Source organism: Tachypleus tridentatus, chromosome 10, assembly GCF_004210375.1.
Source record: "Tachypleus tridentatus isolate NWPU-2018 chromosome 10, ASM421037v1, whole genome shotgun sequence".
In the NCBI taxonomy this organism is placed as follows: Eukaryota; Metazoa; Arthropoda; class Merostomata; order Xiphosura; family Limulidae; genus Tachypleus; species Tachypleus tridentatus.
The window spans coordinates 126,353,784-126,374,887 of NC_134834.1; the positions used below are offsets into that span (position 1 = coordinate 126,353,784).

Consider the following 21,104-nt stretch of genomic DNA (forward strand, 5'->3'; position numbering starts at 1 on the left):
CTTACCTTAGATGACTCAGTCATATGTAATAAAACCAATAGGGAGATGATGAAATTAATAATAGTTGTGGAGAAGAAGCAGAAGAAATGGACGAATGTAGTGACATATAAAATGGGAAAATGTTATGTGAATGTAACTTTTATCCAGAGTTTAGTGGAGGGTAAGGACCAGAAAAGGAAACCTTAATCAGTTTGGATAAATGTGAAGGAGAAAAATTAAAAGTTGTTATACACATAATATTAATGCTGTACAATAAGTATTATTACATTTAATCATGGTTTGCCAGCTTGCAAAAGGAATTCACACCATACAAAGTGACATTGTTTTCTTTAATTGGCTTTACTTTAATTTCTTTTGTATATCTCTTGAGCTCACTGACTTTTACTTACACCAAGTAATTCTATTATAAATGTGGAATACATTTTGGTTTAGGCCTCTTAACAAACTGACTTTAAAGGGAGCATTTAGTATTGGAGAAATGCATGCTTGGATTGTATTCTGCCTTCCAGAAGTCCCAGAGAAAACTATTGGAGATACAGCCAGCTTTTATTTTGTTTCAACGTTTCTAGACACAGTGCTCTCTTGTTCTTACAAGTAAGAGCTAACTTTCTTCATTCATCTTTAGTTGATGATAGAAATTAGGTTAAACCAATATCTCATGTTTTTAACATACTTTAGAGAGAACTGTTTTTTACTCTGTCAGTTTTAACATGCTCTATAGTTTAGTGTTATTTGTAAGTTTATATCCCACTCTGTATCAGTTTTAACATGCTCTATAGTTTAGTATTGTTTGTAAGTTTATATCCCACTCTGTATCAGTTTTAACATGCTCTATAGTTTAGTGTTGTTTGTAAGTTTATATTTCACTCTGTATTAGTTTTAACATGCTCTATAGACTAGTGTTGTTTGTAAGTTTATATCCCACTCTGTATCAGTTTTAACATGCTCTATAGTTTAGTGTTGTTTGTAAGTTTATATTTCACTCTGTATCAGTTTTAACATTCTCTATAGTTTAGTATTGTTTGTAAGTTTATATCCCACTCTGTATCAGTTTTAACATACTCTATAGTTTAGTATTGTTTGTAAGTTTATATCCCACTGTGTATCAGTTTTAACATGCTCTATAGTTTAGTGTTGTTTGCAAGTTTATATTTCACTCTGTATCAGTTTTAACATTCTCTATAGTTTAGTATTGTTTGTAAGTTTATATCCCACTCTGTATCAGTTTTAACATGCTCTATAGTTTAGTATTGTTTGTAAGTTTATATCCCACTCTGTATCAGTTTTAACATACCCTATAGTTTAGTATTGTTTGTAATTTTATATCCCACTCTGTATCAGTTTTAACATTCTCTATAGTTTAGTATTGTTTGTAAGTTTATATCCCACTCTGTATCAGTTTTAACATGCTCTATAGTTTAGTATTGTTTGTAAGTTTATATCCCACTCTGTATCAGTTTTAACATACTCTATAGTTTAGTATTGTTTGTAAGTTTATATCCCACTCTGTATCAGTTTTAACATGCTCTATAGTTTATTATTGTTTGTAAGTTTATATCCCACTCTGTATCAGTTTTAACATGCTCTATAGTTTAGTATTGTTTGTAAGTTTATATCCCACTCTGTATCAGTTTTAACATGCTCTATAGTTTAGTGTTGTTTGTAAGTTTATATTTCACTCTGTATCAGTTTTAACATGCTCTATAGTTTAGTGTTGTTTGTAAGTTTATATTTCACTCTGTATCAGTTTTAACATGCTCTATAGTTTGGTTTTTTTTTTAATTTTTTTCCCACTCTGTATCAGTTTTAACATGCTCTATAGTTTAGTATTGTTTGTAAGTTTATATCCCACTCTGTATCAGTTTTAACATGCTCTATAGTTTAGTGTTGTTTGTAAGTTTATATCCCACTCTGTATGACTTTTAACATGCTCTATAGTTTAGTGTTGTTTGTAAGTTTATATTTCACTCTGTATCAGTTTTAACATTCTCTATAGTTTAGTATTGTTTGTAAGTTTATATCCCACTGTGTATCAGTTTTAACATGCTCTATAGTTTAGTATTGTTTGCAAGTTTATATTTCACTCTGTATCAGTTTTAACATACTCTATAGTTTAGTATTGTTGTAAGTTTATATCCCACTCTGTATCAGTTTTAACATTCTCTATAGTTTAGTATTGTTTGTAAGTTTATATCCCACTGTGTATCAGTTTTAACATACTCTATAGTTTAGTATTATTTGTAAGTTTATATCCAACTCTGTATCAGTTTTAACATGCTCTATAGTTTAGTATTGTTTGTAAGTTTATATCCCACTCTGTATCAGTTTTAACATACTCTATAGTTTAGTATTGTTTGTAAGTTTATATCCCACTCTGTATCAGTTTTAACATGCTCTATAGTTTAGTATTGTTTGTAATTTTATATCCCACTCTGTATCAGTTTTAACATGCTCTATAGTTTAGTGTTGTTTGTAAGTTTATATCCCACTCTGTATCAGTTTTAACATTCACTATAGTTTAGTATTGTTTGTAAGTCTATTATTGTTATATTTAACAATAGCTTTGTTGAAAGTGGAAGTTTTAATAAATTTGTTATAGGAAAGGAGAAGCCATATTTAAATCAGACAATATATCTACCATCTCCATTTTGAAAGATTTCCTCACCAAAGAAGCAACTAAAAGAAAAATTCGTCTTGAAATTTCATGTGGTAAGTTAATTTTACAATATGTGAGATGGAAAAGATAGAACTTAACATGTGAGTCATAAGAGAATTACACAATTAAATTAGTCTCTTTGTTAGCTTGAGAAGTTCATATGTTACTCAAAACGTTAAATCACGTTGTTAGACTGATGTGTGAGAGTTTGTCAGATCGAACAGTGAATGATCTTACTGTAACTGATACATAATATTGTTATTGTATTTTTTGTTCAGATATTGATCTGTGTATTATTAGTAAATGAAATTGTCCTTTTCTATTTCAGATATAGATGACACTAGTATTCCACATACATTAAATCTGATTCATCCTAAACTGGAAGAACAGTTACTGTTAGCCAAGAAAGTACAGTTAATTGAAGCTTTGAAGGTCTGTAGTCTACAATCTAGTTTATATTTGTAGTGTGATAGCAATGTGTAATGTGCACTGAATTATGTGTTACTGTTTTTCTAACATTTCATTGACTAAACTAATTTTGTGTATGTGTGCTACTTACCCCTAAAGTATGAGATACATCATATTATTTATGTTGTATTATGTTACTGATACATAATGTATTTGGTTGAGATACATCATATTATTTATGTTGTATTATGTTACTGATACATAATGTATTTGGTTGAGATACATCATATTATTTATATTGTATTATGTTACTGATACATAATGTATTTGGTTGAGATACATCATATTATTTATGTTGAATAATGTTACTGATACATAATGTATTTGGTTGAGATACATCGTATTATTTATGTTGTATTATGTTACTGATACATAATGTATTTGGTTGAGATACATCATATTATTTATGTTGTATTATGTTACTGATACATAATGTATTTGGTTGAGATACATCATATTATTTATGTTGTATTATGTTACTGATACATAATGTATTTGGTTGAGATACATCATATTATTTCTGTTGTATTATGTTACTGATACATAATGTATTTGGTTGAGATACATCATATTATTTCTGTTGTATTATGTTACTGATACATAATGTATTTGGTTGAGATACATCATATTATTTCTGTTGTATTATGTTACTGATACATAATGTATTTGGTAGAATGTTTAATATCTGTTATTTTGTTTGTGTTGCAAGTATATGTTGTTTTTTAACATTTTATCATGTTAACACCTGTGTTATGCCATTAATCTCACATTAACTAATTAACGTTATTTTCTCTACTTCTTGGTTATTTTGTGATTAGTGGATTTTAACAAACCTGGATATTTTAGGGTTTTGGCTTCAAGATGTGAGTATACTTAACATGCTTTTCATTTTCATTTATGGGTATATTTCTGGAGTGACAGTCAGTCTCACTTTTAAGTTAAAAGTAGCTACTTTAATGAACAGTCGTTGCAAACTAGTGAGTTATCTTTGGTTAGCTGTCCATAGTTAGGGATGGCTGAACCTTACCTGTCTCTCATATGGTCATTTAACCCATTACAGATATATGTATAAGATGTTATATTAACAATCAAACCCCTTGTTACTTGATAAAGTTAAAACATTTCTATACATATTTTATAAGTAGCTGAAATTAAGTTAATTTTAGAATCTAAATCTAAAGAGATATAACACATTTTTCTTGCATTCAATTTGGCCAACTTGTCACAGCTACAGACACAGTTCACTTAGATATGTTTCCCTATAGGTTGAAGGTTCTGCACATTGTCTCAGGTTTTATTTTTCTCCAAATGTAAGGTGGTTTATATTTACCATCATTTAATTACCAGGCTGCAGTCATGTTTGCATGGTACAGTTTATACCCAAGATGTTTTTTCCTTCCAACAGTTTTCAAAGACATATCTGTATTTGTAAAAAAAACCAAAAGTAACCTTGAATGTTTTTGGGTAGGATCTACAACTCCACGAGCATGACACAAGTGCGTTAACTCCAGAATATCAGGATATACTTGACAATGCTGAGCATTTACAGAAAGAGTTTAAACGGCAGCCCTGTCACCTGGAGAGACTGTACGGTGAGTTTTACACCACGTACGTCAGAAAGTTACATTAATGCTTTTAAAATTAACAACTTTTGGAAATATGTGACAATAGGATGAGATTAAACCACTCATGTTGTGAATAATCTGACAGCTGATAGATATAAATAATATGGTGTCTTAAACATGCCCAAACCCATCAAGTTTCACGAGAGATCATTGTAATATATGAGACACGTAAAAATATGAAAATGTGATATTGTATATAACTACATAATTAAATTCCACTGATATGGGTGAAAGGTCACTCTGTTACCTTGATATTGTACTATGATGTCAACCTTGATATTGTACTATGATGTCATAGTTTTGCTTAAAATATGCCAAATGTTTACATTAAACCATTTCTCATGTTTCCTGTATTTCTTTCTTGGTATTCCCCTGTATAATTTATGTAACAATTTAATAGAGCCACAGTGTATGAGTTTAATTATTTTGTTTCCTTTAGGGATGATTACGGATCTTTATATAGATGTCTACAAGTTCCAGGGTGTTAACGTTAAGAGTAAAGTACCAGCCCTGCTCCAGATCTTAGACAACTATGATCTCTCTACACTGATTGACTTTTTTCAGACTAAACCATGAGGCAAGCATTAATGCCACATTCCAGATTTGGGTTCTATATGTTACACATACAAAGCTAACATTAAAAATGCAAAGTTTTACAAAGTTAACAGTGAGGCCAAAATCACTGACAACATTTCAGGCCTGGGTTTTAAATATTATACTTACAAATCTAGAGTAAAAGTGTTAAGTTTCTTATGAGTGTAATTAACAAGTCATTATTGAAAGTTATGAATATTTTTTATGCTAGTCATCAGTTATTTACTAGAACATGATATTTAACTTTATTACAGTTTTACGTCTTGGAGTGTTTGTGAAAGAGGTTCTGTGCGATAATCTAAACCATGGAACTTGGAAAGTCATACTTCATTGACCTGTAATAGTTCATGTGCTAAGTTTTATATTACTATAATTCCTAATAGAAACAGTCACAAGTTTAGAAACCTTGTCACAAGTTCCATATCTTTTAATGCATCTCTGGCAGACTTTTTTTTAAATAGTACGTGGGTTCATGGAAGTGAATACTGTTACTTATATTACACCTTTCCTAACGGAGCTTATTTAGATGTTTCAGTTACTTGTTGCTGTTACTGTCAAAATCTGAAACATACTTGTTTTATGGTAATGTTCCAATGATTATTGGAAGTGGTTATAATTAAGTGTTCTTGAATGTTATGATATTGTGCATTATTGTACATCCTGCCTTGTGACTGGATTTCACACATCCAACTTACCAGTGATGTTCAAACTATAGACAGATGTTCAAGCCATTTTTATTGACACTTTGTTACGTCCAAGTATTTGAATGCATGATTGAAGTTATATTATCTACAATCAGAGTGAACCTGGAGATGCAAGAGTGTCGGGTTTTTCCAGAATCAGTTTGTTGTGACTTTGTGAACATTTCTAATCTCACAAAGTGACCAACACTAGTTTGTTTGCCATCTTGTTTTTACTGTTTCTTTTTAAAGATGTGGTGGTTACTAGATTTTGATGGTTAAAATGGAAATGCTTGTAATGGGTTATATAAGGGACATTAATGTTAGTTTTTTCTTTAGTGGGAATATATTCATGTACTCACCCTCCAAATATACTACTTCTTGCATTAGAGATTGTTAGGGTTAATATTTACTAACTTATTAGGTATAATTGTAAAAATTGTAAGAAGGAACATTAATCAAATTCTAAGTGAATGTTTTGTTGATTTAAAAGTCTTGTTACACTGTAACCAACAAATCACTTTGTGCAACTTTTCCATCCATTCTGACAAAGCTAGTCATTTCACCAGAGATGTGCACTCTGTGTCATAGTGTGAGATATTAATGGTAGTTTTAGAGTTTGCCATAGGTTCAAATTGTAGTTCATGTATTGATGTGGAGAATTTATATCAATAAATGACTTTTTTTTTTTTGTCAGATTTTCTGTGTTTTCAAGATCTTGTCACATGATGATCATGTAAAAATGTTTTTATTACGCCCCATTTCTAAACACTCATTCTGTTGCACCCTCACATCACATATAAAAACAAGTGTAGTCTTAAAACATAAGAGTGAACAAGTTTCATTTTATCCAGTAACTTGGTACAAAGAATAGATGGGCTTAATTGTTAGATAAGATAAGGATCATTCTTTATACCATAAGGATGAACTCGACCTTTGGATAAGATGAGCATCATTCTTTATACCATAAGGATGGACTCGACCTTTGGATAAGATGAGCATCATTCTTTATACCATAAGGATGGACTCGACCTTTGGATAAGATGACGATCATTCTTTATACCATAAGGATGGACTCGACCTTTGGATAAGATGACGATCATTCTTTATACCATAAGGATGGACTCGACCTTTGGATAAGATGACGATCATTCTTTATACCATAAGGATGGACTCGACCTTTGGATAAGATGAGGACCATTCAATGAATTGTAAGAATGGTTTTAATCTTGGGATGAGGACCATTCTTTGTACTGTAAGGATGGACTAGACCTTTGGATAAAATAAGGACCATTCTCTGTATGACAAGAATAGGCTTGATCTTGGGATAAGATAAGGACTGTTTTTTTTATGATAGTTTTAAGACTTGCATATTTTAAATTTGTAGTTTCAGATAATGTATATGCTGCTATAATCATAATTACACACCACTACTTACTGATTATTCCTGCCACCCTGGGGATTGTGCCAATCCACAGACTTACTAGATTACTTTTAAGATTTGGTCTTTTAAAGAATGGAAAATTTTTTTTACATAAGTTACTGACAAACGTTTTATTACCATAACAACTGTTAAACACAAAGTAATATTGTGTATCTGTGTTGAATACAAGATAGAAATGTGATTTAATTTAGTAAATACGTACTGTCACACTAAATATATTCATCTTTTCAGCCATGGGGTCACTGTAATATTATTATTAATCTTTCTATTTATCAGTAAACAGGTATCCAAAGAGTTGGTGGTAGGTGGTGTTGACTATCTGCCTTTAATTTATCACTCTTAAATTAAAAATGATTAGTGGAGATAGCCCTTGCATAGGTTTTCTCAAAATTCAAACCAAACTTAAAAGTAGTTTTCAACAGTTCTAATGTTTCAGTTGGACATGTTTGTTTTGATATTCATGCAACGCCACACAAGGACTATCTGAAAATAGTCTATTCTAAATTTGAATTGACAAATTAGAGGAACAACACATAATCAACAGCATTTGCTGCCAACTTTTGGGTCACTCTAACTGATTAATGGAGTTTGACCTCCACTCTAATGGCTTGACAGTTAGGGTTGATCAACTTATGCAAATTGTGGGTTCGAGTCCTATCACTGAACATGCTCGACCTTTCAGCTCTGTGAGCATTATAGTGTGACATCAATCCCATTACTTGTTGGTAAGGAGTAGCCCAAGATTTGGCAATGAATGATGTTGACCATCACTAGTCTATCACTTCTCAGTGTAGGATGACTACCAAAGACATCTCTGGGTAGCTTTTGTGAAATCCAACAAACAAGTAACTTACTGTTACTTTTATAACATATGTATGGCTCTTAAGTGCAAAACATGATTTTGTGGCAACAAGCCACAAATTATATACCCTTGCGTTCACAGTATGGCCTTTTAATAGCAGGTCACCCCTGGCCTTACATAGTGATAAAGATAAACGATATTTTGTGTTCACACTTAACAGATATGAATTTTTAATTCGATGTGAAAGTCAGAAAATTACAGTTTAAATGTTATGCAATGTTATTTACGGTACCATTAGTTCAAAGGTCGCTCTTCAGGATACTGAGAATCTATAACAAAAACATACAAAAATCAATTTTCAATTAAACATAAATAATCTGGATTAAATACATATATTTTCCAAATATACAAACATACAATACACACTATGCATACATTAAATTTACTTCAAGTTGGATTCTAATTAATTGTGAAAATTTTCGTTCTCTTCATTTCTTAGGAAAACTCGAGAATAGAGAAACTACGATTTTAATGAAAAATATGAAATTGCTTCTAGTCTTAAAAATTGCAAAATTATTTTATCCAGAATAAACACAAAGAGATGGACGGAGTTTGTTCGAAAGAAGCTGTAATAACCTAGTATGTGGGTTATTTAACGAAAACGCCACATCTCAAAGCTCTCGTGTTATCATTCTTTCCAGAGAAATGTATTAAAATGGAAAGTATTCGGAATTTATATAAGAAATGAAGGCTTAAATGTTGGGAATTATTTTCAACGAGTTCGATTTTGGATGTCGTATGTTAAATGCATATTTCTAGTCCAATAATATGGGAATACTAATATTTTTAAAATATGCAAAAACTTTTTATTTCAAAGAGCTAATAACTGTGAACCTTGTTCTTTTCATTTCTGGCCCGCCATGGCCAGGTGGCTAAGGCATTCGACTCGTAATCCGAGGATCGCGGGTTTGAATCCCCGTCTCATCAAACATGCTTGTCCTTTCAGCCGTGGGGGCAATGTAATGTGATCATCAACCCCACTATTCGTTGGTAAAAAGAGTAGCCCAAGAGTTGGCGGTGAGTGATGATGACTAGCTGCCTTCCCTCTAGTCTTACACTGCTAAATTAGGGACGGCTAGCGCAGATAGTCCTCGAGTAGCTTTGCGCGAAATTCAAAAGAAGCCAAACCTCTTAATTTCTTAGAAAAACTCGAGAATAGAGACGTTATGACTTTAATAAACAGTATTATATCGCACTTAGGGCTGAGAAGAGAAAAATACAATTTTCTTTTTCTAGAATAACGAGAAAATTTAAAATGGACAAAATTATATAAAAAAATACAACAGCCGAAATAACTTTCTATAATCAGGAAATTAATATCAAAATGATTTAGAAGCCCTCGTATTAACATCCTTTTCTAAAGAAGTGCATCACAGTGAAAGATATCAAGGAATAAGTAATGCGAGTTTTCTTTAACACAGTTCCATTCTGAAGTGTTTAACTGTATCTTTATAGCCCGATAAAGTGTGGCCGGTGATTAGGGCTCTCGACTCGCAATCTTAGGGTCGCGGGTTCGAATCCCCGTTATACCAAATATGCTCAACTTTTCAGCCGTGGGGGCGTTATTGTGACGGTCAATCTCACTATTCGTTGGTAAAAGAGTTGGCGATGTGTGTTGATGACTAGCTGCCTTCCTTCTGGTTTTACACTGCTAAGTTAAGGACAGCTAGAGCAGATAGTCCTCCTGTAGCTTTACGCGAAATTCAAAAACAAACAAGCGAGTAACTTGAAAATAAAACTTTTGACTACATTTTAGAAAATACCAAGCGCCTTAGTGATTTTTATTATTGGAATATTAGAGAAATGTTTCAACGTTTTGAAAACGTCCTTAGTTTCAAATGTATGAACTTGAAGCGAATATAGAGAAAATAAATATGAAACCGAGATATTTACAAATATTTCCTCCAAACGATGGCACTACAAGCGCTGCTGAATATTATAAAGTCGTATGTAATAGTCCTAGTACTAACGACGTGATTAATTTTCTTATACTTCCGCTATAAAGATCGTGTTGAAAATACGATAAATAGGAACATCGTTGTAACAAAAATGCGACAGTTTGATTACAGAAAGTGGAATCAATCCAATTTAGTTTAAGTGAAAAAACTGAAAAAAGCTAGCGGAGGCGACATTCCTAATTTGTCTGTAACTAAACGAGGCCTATTAATAGTTGAGTAAAATATAGAAATTGTCTAGATAGCAGTGTGATTCTCGTGACTTCTAATGTGTTAAAACTTTTGCTCGTTAAACCCTAAACTGTTAATAATCCTGAAGAGTTGTATTAAATGAAGAGTTTTGAAAGTTGTCCAGAAGTATGTGGTCCCAACTCTAGTTGCATCATATTAAATACTGGTGTAATAAGTTGGTTAAGAGTTAAACACATCTGCTGCTGTTCCTTATTGGCACTTTAAACCAACAGAACCCTGTCTTTAATTGCGTTTTGATTTCGAAATGTTGATATAGAAAATACTTGTGTATTTAGGTGAAATGTCTGAAAACAAATATTTAGTATGCCATCGCCAGAACGTTTAAAATCTGTAAGATTGGTTTTAAAAGAGGTACATTTTGTGTTTTTCTTTTAAAAATATTTATAGAAACAAGAATAACAACTGAACATTTCAATCCATGTTTCTTTTTGTTTTTATAACTAAGCAGTTTTAACCACGTAACACATCTGTGAAATGGTTTTTTCTCGTACGACCAGTGGGTGAAAATCCATGTTGGTTCTTCATCCACTGGCTCCATTCTTCCCTCATGAAAGCTTTGAAGGACTTATTAATCGATACATCCAGTGGTTGTAGTAAGGCCTCCTTGTTTGACAGCAATTTGTGTTTACAGTTGCTGTACTTTTCTCTTCGTCCCCTCGGTCTTATGAACCCTAAGTTGGTTTCTTAAGAGAACCACCTGGTCTCCTTTCCCAAACATTTTCAAGCCAATGTGTGACTCTGTCTTTATTCATCCACCCTTTCGGATGAACTCTGTCTTCATTCATCCACTCTTTCAGATGAACTCTGTCTTCATTCATCCACTCTTTCCGGTGAACGTGAACGAAACTTGCTGCTGAAATTTAGTCCTTTGGCAGAATTTTTCGTTTAAAAATAGGAAGTGGTGGGAGTTAAGTTCTGTTATTACAGCATGACAGAACTGCCGTATTGTGACTCTTTCAATTCTCAGATGTCTTAACAGTCACAGTTTTTGTACCAGGGATGTTCACGTTCTGATTCAAAGAGACGTTAAAGGTCAGGGGGACCTAGCCTTTATTTCCAATTTGTCTTAGTTCATAATTCGTTTGTTTTCTGGCATTTATAACATACTTATGAAATTCTAGGATGTTATTTTCATATTTATCTGGTATCCTTGTGCGAGTTCACATGGCCAGTCCATATTTATCTGGCATCCTTGTGCGGGTTCACATGGCCAGTCCATGTCGTTTCATGAATCTGTCACACCAGCTGTTGAAAAATCTTCGATCCCTTTTGTGCGACCGTCTTGTTGGTTTCTTAAGAAGACTATGGTTGATCTTTTGAGTGGTCCTCAATTCGTCCTCTTGCTTATACCAGGCTTCAATCATATTCTCGGTAGGCGGTGGCCCATGTTTCCTCTCTGCAACTCTGTTACCAAGTATTTTGGTGAAAGTAAGTACACGTAATTAATTTATTAATTTATTTATTAATTTATAATGAATAGTGTAAAAAGTCTCTTATTATAATTCATCGTGCTAGAACATTATCACTAATCCAAAATTTATTAAGGTATCGTAGAAACTGTTCCAATTAACAGAGAAAAGTTAATACAAAATGGTCTCCATACGATGTCGATCAAAATAAGTTTAGTCTAAGCCTAGAGCTGAACAGCGACCTTAAATATATATGTTGAATATTATATCAAATAGACAGACTTTTCACTTTAAGCAATAAAATATTAAAATCAACATCTACCCATTAAACTTGACACTAGTCAGATGTAGAAACAATTTTAACTGGTTGAACCATAAACCTCACAATTTGGAATATTTTGTCTCTCGGAAAGATTTATTCGTACTTTCCAAGTATATGCAGCAGACATCCGTGAAGGAAGAGTTATTCAACCAGACTTTAAAAACATGAAGAATTTGTTTTTTGAATTTCACACAAAGCTACACGAGGGCTATCTGTGCTAGCCGTCCCTAATTTAGCAGTGTGAGACTAGAGGGAAGGCAGCTAGTCATCACCACCCACCGCCAACTCTTGGGCTACTCTTTTACCAACGAATAGTGGAATTGATCGTCACATTATAACACCCCCACGGCTGAAAGGGCGAGGGGGATGCGAACCCGCGACCCTCGGATTACGAGTCGCACGCCTTAATACGCTTGGCCATGCTGGGCCCCAAAACAGGAAGAGAATGTGTTCCCAAACGGTCACCATGATTGATAATCTTGATAGGAAATATTGCGTGGACATCATGACGTACTATAACGTGGAAACAGCAACAAAGACATACAAACCGAAGATATGGGATGTGTATAAACCGTCAAATTTACAATTATTGATTCCACTAGGATAAAAATCAAACAACAACAAATTAATTAAAAACACAAAGTTATGAGTGTGTCAGATTAAGTAAGACTGCAAGCTGTACTGAATTGTTGGGATTTATTGGAAAGTTTAACTACTTAAGTAAGACTGGAAGCTGTACTGAATTGTTGGGATTTATGGGAAAGTTTAACTCCTTAAGTAAGACTGGAAGCTGTACTGAATTGTTGGGATTTATGGGAAAGTGTAACTACTTAAGTAAGACTGGAAACTGTACCGAATTGTTGGGATTTATGGGAGTGTTTAACTACTTAAGTAAGACTGGAAGCTGTACTGAATTGTTGGGATTTATTGGAAAGTTTAACTACTTACGTAAGGCTGGAAGCTGTACTGAATTGTTGGGATTTATGGAAAAGTTTAACTACTTAAGTAAGACTGGTAGCTGTACTGAATTGTTGGGATTTATTGGAAAGTTTAACTATTTAAGTATGGCTGGAAGCTGTACTGAATTGTTGGGATTTATGGAAAAGTTTAACTACTTAAGTAAGACTGGTAGCTGTACTGAATTGTTGGGATTTGTTAGAAAGTTTAACTATTTAAGTAAGACTCGAAGGTGTACTGAATTGTTGTGATTTATTGGAAAGTTTAACTACTTAAGTAAGACTGGAAGCTGTACTGAATTGTTGGGATTTATGGGAAAGTTTAACTACTTAAGTAAGACTGGAAGCTGTACTGAATTGTTGGGATTTATGGGAAAGTTTAACTACTTAAGTAAGACTGGAAGCTGTACTGAATTGTTGGGATTTATGGGAAAGTGTAACTACTTAAGTAAGACTGGAAGCTGTACCGAATTGTTGGGATTTATGGGAAAGTTTAACTACTTAAGTAAGACTGGAAGCTGTATTGAATTGTTGGGATTTATTGGAAAGTTTAACTACTTAAGTAAGGCTGGAAGCTGTACTGAATTGTTGGGATTTATGGAAAAGTTTAACTACTTAAGTAAGACTGGTAGCTGTACTGAATTGTTGTGATTTATTGGAAAGTTTAACTACTTAAGTAAGACTGGAAGCTGTACTGAATTGTTGGGATTTATTGGAAAGTTTAACTACTTAAGTAAGGCTGGAAGCTGTACTGAATTGTTGGGATTTATTGGAAAGTTTAACTACTTAAGTAAGACTGGTAGCTGTACTGAATTGTTGGAATTTATTGGAAAGTTTAACTATTTAAGTAAGGCTGGAAGCTGTACTGAATTGTTGGGATTTATTGGAAAGTTTAACTACTTAAGTAAGGCTGGAAGCTGTACTGAATTGTTGGGATTTATGGAAAAGTTTAACTACTTAAGTAAGACTGGTAGCTGTACTGAATTGTTGGGATTTATTGGAAAGTTTAACTATTTAAGTAAGGCTGGAAGCTGTACTGAATTGTTGGGATTTATGGAAAAGTTTAACTACTTAAGTAAGACTGGTAGCTGTACTGAATTGTTGGGATTTATTGGAAAGTTTAACTATTTAAGTAAGGCTGGAAGCTGTACTGAATTGTTGGGATTTATTGGAAAGTTTAACTATTTAAGTAAGACTGGAAGCTGTACTGAATTGTTGGGATTTATGGGAAAGTTTAACTACAAAAAAATCGAATTTCGTTTGTCTAACAGAACGTTTGTTATTCTGCTCTCGTTACCGATGTGAAAGAAGTCAGCTTAATGTGATGACTTAAGTAAGAATTATATTTAACAAAGATCCGCCACTTTCTTTGTTTCTTCTCAAGAAAAACCATGAAAATCAATTATTTTACTTTTCCATGACCTTTTCGTTAACGAATTTTATTGATGGATTTGTTTGGTCCTCGAAAGTGACCTACGGGAGATTCGAACGTATTGAGAATGTTAAACGAGGCTTCTGTGCACGAGAGGCATCAGACGCCAGAACTGACTTTTGTAATAACATTCCAAACACGGGGCACCCTTCATCGGATTTCCACTAAGCGAAATCTCTTCTAATAGAATTTTCAAAAGTTTGTATAGTATTAAGAACGTTGGTGAGGTTTTCATTTGCATTTTGATTACAGGAAAGATGAGAATGCTAATTCAGAGAAACAAAAATGAAAATTTGTTGTTGTGATAAACAACTCTTAAGAATAGAAACACCACATAAGTCTAAACATCTGAGAAACACCCAAACACCACATGTCTAAACATCTGAGAATCACACAAACACCACATAAGTCTAAACATCTGAGAATCACACAAACACCACATAAGTCTAAACATCTGAGAAACACACAAACACCACATGACTAAACACCTGAGAAACACACAAACACCACGTAAGTCTAAACATCTGAGAAACACACAAACACCACATGACTAAACATCTGAGAAACACACAAACACCACGTAAGTCTAAACATTTGAGAAACACACAAACACCACCTAAGTCTAAACATCTGAGAATCACACAAACACCACATGTCTAAACATCTGAGAATCACACAAACACCACATAAGTCTAAACATCTGAGAATCACACAAACACCACATAAGTCTAAACATCTGAGAAACACACAAACACCACGTAAGTCTAAACATCTGAGAAACACACAAACACCACATGACTAAACATCTGAGAAACACAAACACCACGTAAGTCTAAACATTTGAGAAACACACAAACACCACCTAAGTCTAAACATCTGAGAATCACACAAACACCACATGTCTAAACATCTGAGAAACACACAAACACCACATGACTAAACACCTGAGAAACACACAAACACCACGTAAGTCTAAACATCTGAGAAACACACAAACACCACATGACTAAACATCTGAGAAACACACAAACACCACGTAAGTCTAAACATCTGAGAAACACACAAACACCACCTAAGTCTAAACATCTGAGAATCACACAAACACCACATGTCTAAACATCTGAGAAACACACAAACACCACATAAGTCTAAACATCTGAGAATCACACAAACACCACATAAGTCTAAACATCTGAGAATCACACAAACACCACATAAGTCTAAACATCTGAGAAACACACAAACACCACGTAAGTCTAAACATCTGAGAAACACACAAACACCACATGACTAAACATCTGAGAAACACACAAACACCACGTAAGTCTAAACATTTGAGAAACACACAAACACCACCTAAGTCTAAACATTAAACATCTGAGAATCACACAAACACCACATGTCTAAACATCTGAGAAACACACAAACACCACATGACTAAACACCTGAGAAACACACAAACTCCACGTAAGTCTTAACATCTGAGAATCACACAAACACCACATAAGTCTAAACATCTGAGAAACACACAAACACCACGTAAGTCTAAACATCTGAGAAACACACAAACACCACATGACTAGACATCTGAGAAACACACAAACACCACATAAGTCTAAACATCTGAGAAACACACAAACACCACATGACTAAACATCTGAGAAACACACAAACACCACATAAGTCTAAACATCTGAGAAACACACAAACACCACATAAGTCTAAACATCTGAGAAACACACAAACACCACCTAAGTCTAAAAATCTGAGAATCACACAAACACCACATGTCTAAACATCTGAGAAACACAGAAACACCACCTAAGTCTAAACATCTGAGAATCACACAAACACCACATGTCTAAACATCTGAGAAACACACAAACACCACGTAAATCTAAACATCTGAGAATCACACAAACACCACATAAGTCTAAACATCTGAGAAACACACAAACACCACATAAGTCTAAACATCTGAGAAACACACAAACACCACATAAGTCTAAACATCTGAGAATCACACAAACACCACATAAGTCTAAACATCTGAGAAACACACAAACTTCACGTAAGTCTTAACATCTGAGAATCACACAAACACCACATAAGTCTAAACATCTGAGAATCACACAAACACCACATAAGTCTAAACATCTGAGAATCACACAAACACCACATAAGTCTAAACATCTGAGAAACACACAAACACCACATGACTAAACATCTGAGAAACACACAAACACCACATAAGTCTAAACATCTGAGAAACACACAAACACCACATAAGTCTAAACATCTGAGAAACACACAAACACCACCTAAGTCTAAAAATCTGAGAATCACACAAACACCACATGTCTAAACATCTGAGAAACACAGAAACACCACCTAAGTCTAAACATCTGAGAATCACACAAACACCACATGTCTAAACATCTGAGAAACACACAAACACCACGTAAATCTAAACATCTGAGAATCACACAAACACCACATAAGTCTAAACATCTGAGAAACACACAAACACCACATAAGTCTAAACATCTGAGAAACACACAAACACCACATAAGTCTAAACATCTGAGAATCACACAAACACCACATAAGTCTAAACATCTGAGAAACACACAAACTTCACGTAAGTCTTAACATCTGAGAATCACACAAACACCACATAAGTCTAAACATCTGAGAATCACACAAACACCACATAAGTCTAAACATCTGAGAATCACACAAACACCACATAAGTCTAAACATCTGAGAAACACACAAACACCACATAAGTCTAAACATCTGAGAAACACACAAACACCACGTAAGTCTAAACATCTGAGAAACACACAAACACCACATGACTAAACATCTGAGAAACACACAAACACCACGTAAGTCTAAACATTTGAGAAACACACAAACACCACCTAAGTCTAAACATCTGAGAATCACACAAACACCACATGTCTAAACATCTGAGAATCACACAAACACCACATAAGTCTAAACATCTGAGAATCACACAAACACCACATAAGTCTAAACATCTGAGAAACACACAAACACCACGTAAGTCTAAACATCTGAGAAACACACAAACACCACATGACTAAACATCTGAGAAACACAAACACCACGTAAGTCTAAACATTTGAGAAACACACAAACACCACCTAAGTCTAAACATCTGAGAATCACACAAACACCACATGTCTAAACATCTGAGAAACACACAAACACCACATGACTAAACACCTGAGAAACACACAAACACCACGTGAGTCTAAACATCTGAGAAACACACAAACACCACATGACTAAACATCTGAGAAACACACAAACACCACGTAAGTCTAAACATCTGAGAAACACACAAACACCACCTAAGTCTAAACATCTGAGAATCACACAAACACCACATGTCTAAACATCTGAGAAACACACAAACACCACATAAGTCTAAACATCTGAGAATCACACAAACACCACATAAGTCTAAACATCTGAGAATCACACAAACACCACATAAGTCTAAACATCTGAGAAACACACAAACACCACGTAAGTCTAAACATCTGAGAAACACACAAACACCACATGACTAAACATCTGAGAAACACACAAACACCACGTAAGTCTAAACATCTGAGAAACACACAAACACCACCTAAGTCTAAACATCTGAGAATCACACAAACACCACATGTCTAAACATCTGAGAAACACACAAACACCACATAAGTCTAAACATCTGAGAATCACACAAACACCACATAAGTCTAAACATCTGAGAATCACACAAACACCACATAAGTCTAAACATCTGAGAAACACACAAACACCACGTAAGTCTAAACATCTGAGAAACACACAAACACCACATGACTAAACATCTGAGAAACACACAAACACCACGTAAGTCTAAACATTTGAGAAACACACAAACACCACCTAAGTCTAAACATTAAACATCTGAGAATCACACAAACACCACATGTCTAAACATCTGAGAAACACACAAACACCACATGACTAAACACCTGAGAAACACACAAACTCCACGTAAGTCTTAACATCTGAGAATCACACAAACACCACATAAGTCTAAACATCTGAGAAACACACAAACACCACGTAAGTCTAAACATCTGAGAAACACACAAACACCACATGACTAGACATCCGAGAAACACACAAACACCACATAAGTCTAAACATCTGAGAAACACACAAACACCACATGACTAAACATCTGAGAAACACACAAACACCACATAAGTCTAAACATCTGAGAAACACACAAACACCACATAAGTCTAAACATCTGAGAAACACACAAACACCACCTAAGTCTAAAAATCTGAGAATCACACAAACACCACATGTCTAAACATCTGAGAAACACAGAAACACCACCTAAGTCTAAACATCTGAGAATCACACAAACACCACATGTCTAAACATCTGAGAAACACACAAACACCACGTAAATCTAAACATCTGAGAATCACACAAACACCACATAAGTCTAAACATCTGAGAAACACACAAACACCACATAAGTCTAAACATCTGAGAAACACACAAACACCACATAAGTCTAAACATCTGAGAATCACACAAACACCACATAAGTCTAAACATCTGAGAAACACACAAACTTCACGTAAGTCTTAACATCTGAGAATCACACAAACACCACATAAGTCTAAACATCTGAGAATCACACAAACACCACATAAGTCTAAACATCTGAGAATCACACAAACACCACATAAGTCTAAACATCTGAGAAACACACAAACACCACATGACTAAACATCTGAGAAACACACAAACACCACATAAGTCTAAACATCTGAGAAACACACAAACACCACATAAGTCTAAACATCTGAGAAACACACAAACACCACCTAAGTCTAAAAATCTGAGAATCACACAAACACCACATGTCTAAACATCTGAGAAACACAGAAACACCACCTAAGTCTAAACATCTGAGAATCACACAAACACCACATGTCTAAACATCTGAGAAACACACAAACACCACGTAAAATCTAAACATCTGAGAATCACACAAACACCACATAAGTCTAAACATCTGAGAAACACACAAACACCACATAAGTCTAAACATCTGAGAAACACACAAACACCACATAAGTCTAAACATCTGAGAATCACACAAACACCACATAAGTCTAAACATCTGAGAAACACACAAACTTCACGTAAGTCTTAACATCTGAGAATCACACAAACACCACATAAGTCTAAACATCTGAGAATCACACAAACACCACATAAGTCTAAACATCTGAGAATCACACAAACACCACATAAGTCTAAACATCTGAGAAACACACAAACACCACATAAGTCTAAACATCTGAGAAACACACAAACACCACATAAGTCTAAACATCTGAGAAACACACAAACACCACATAAGTCTAAACATCTGAGAAACACACAAACACCACATAAGTCTAAACATCTGTTTAAAAGTGTTTACAAATAATTGAGATTCAAATTAACAGAGAAATCTACATACAATTAATTAAACAAAATTTAAATAACAAAAAACATTTTATTAAAAACGAACCGACTGTCAACTACTTTCATTTGTAAATCTTCCAAATATGGCAGATTGTAGACACAGTTGTTTAAACATTATAAAAGGTCATGTGAAAATATAGCGATTTCTGAAAAATTTTGTTCAAACTGTGACGGAAATAATAACGTAATTACTTCTTAGTAATTATATTAATGCGTGTTAATTACTTGTTAGTAAGTATATTAATGTGCGTTAATTACTTGTTAGTAATTATATTAAGGTGTGTTAATTACTTTTAGTAATTATATTAATGTGTGTTAATTACTTGTTAGTAATTATATTAATGTGTGTTAATTACTTGTTAGTAATTATATTAATGTGTGTTAATTACTTGTTAGTAATTATATTAATGTGTGTTAATTACTTTTTAGTAATTATATTAAGGTGTGTTAATTACTTTTTAGTAATTATATTAATGTGTGTTAATTACTTGTTAGTAATTATATTAAGGAGTGTTAATTACTTTTTAGTAATTATATTAATGTGTGTTAATTACTTGTTAGTAATTATATTAAGGAGTGTTAATTACTTTTTAGTAATTATATTAATGTGTGTTAATTACTTGTTAGTAATTATATTAAGGTGTGTTAATTACTTTTAGTAATTATATTAATGTGTGTTAATTACTTGTTAGTAATTATATTAATGTGTGTTAATTACTTGTTAGTAATTATATTAAGGTGTGTTAATTACTTTTAGTAATTATATTAATGTGTGTTAATTACTTGTTAGTAATTATATTAATGTGTGTTAATTACTTCTTAGTAATTATATTAATGCGTGTTAATTACTTGTTAGTAAGTATATTAATGTGCGTTAATTACTT

The 21,104-nt window shown here is 33.5% G+C and overlaps 1 protein-coding gene across 7 annotated transcripts in view; it reads left to right on the forward strand.

Annotated features, from left to right (window-relative positions):
* LOC143230259 (BBSome complex member BBS7-like) overlaps positions 1 to 6,720 on the forward strand; it is a 69,097-nt gene extending 62,377 nt beyond the window's left edge. For 5 of the 7 annotated variants that reach the window (XM_076463487.1, XM_076463490.1, XM_076463491.1 and 2 more), the window contains 5 exons: positions 433 to 594; positions 2,600 to 2,709; positions 2,985 to 3,088; positions 4,593 to 4,716; positions 5,189 to 6,720. In XM_076463487.1, coding sequence (XP_076319602.1) covers positions 433 to 594; positions 2,600 to 2,709; positions 2,985 to 3,088; positions 4,593 to 4,716; positions 5,189 to 5,325 — 637 coding nt within the window. In that variant the 3' untranslated portion in view covers positions 5,326 to 6,720. The remainder of the gene's footprint in view (positions 1 to 432; positions 595 to 2,599; positions 2,710 to 2,984; positions 3,089 to 4,592; positions 4,717 to 5,188) is intronic. The other 2 variants (XM_076463493.1, XM_076463494.1) reach the window with 1 other exon arrangement.
* Positions 6,721 to 21,104: the final 14,384 nt, after the last annotated feature.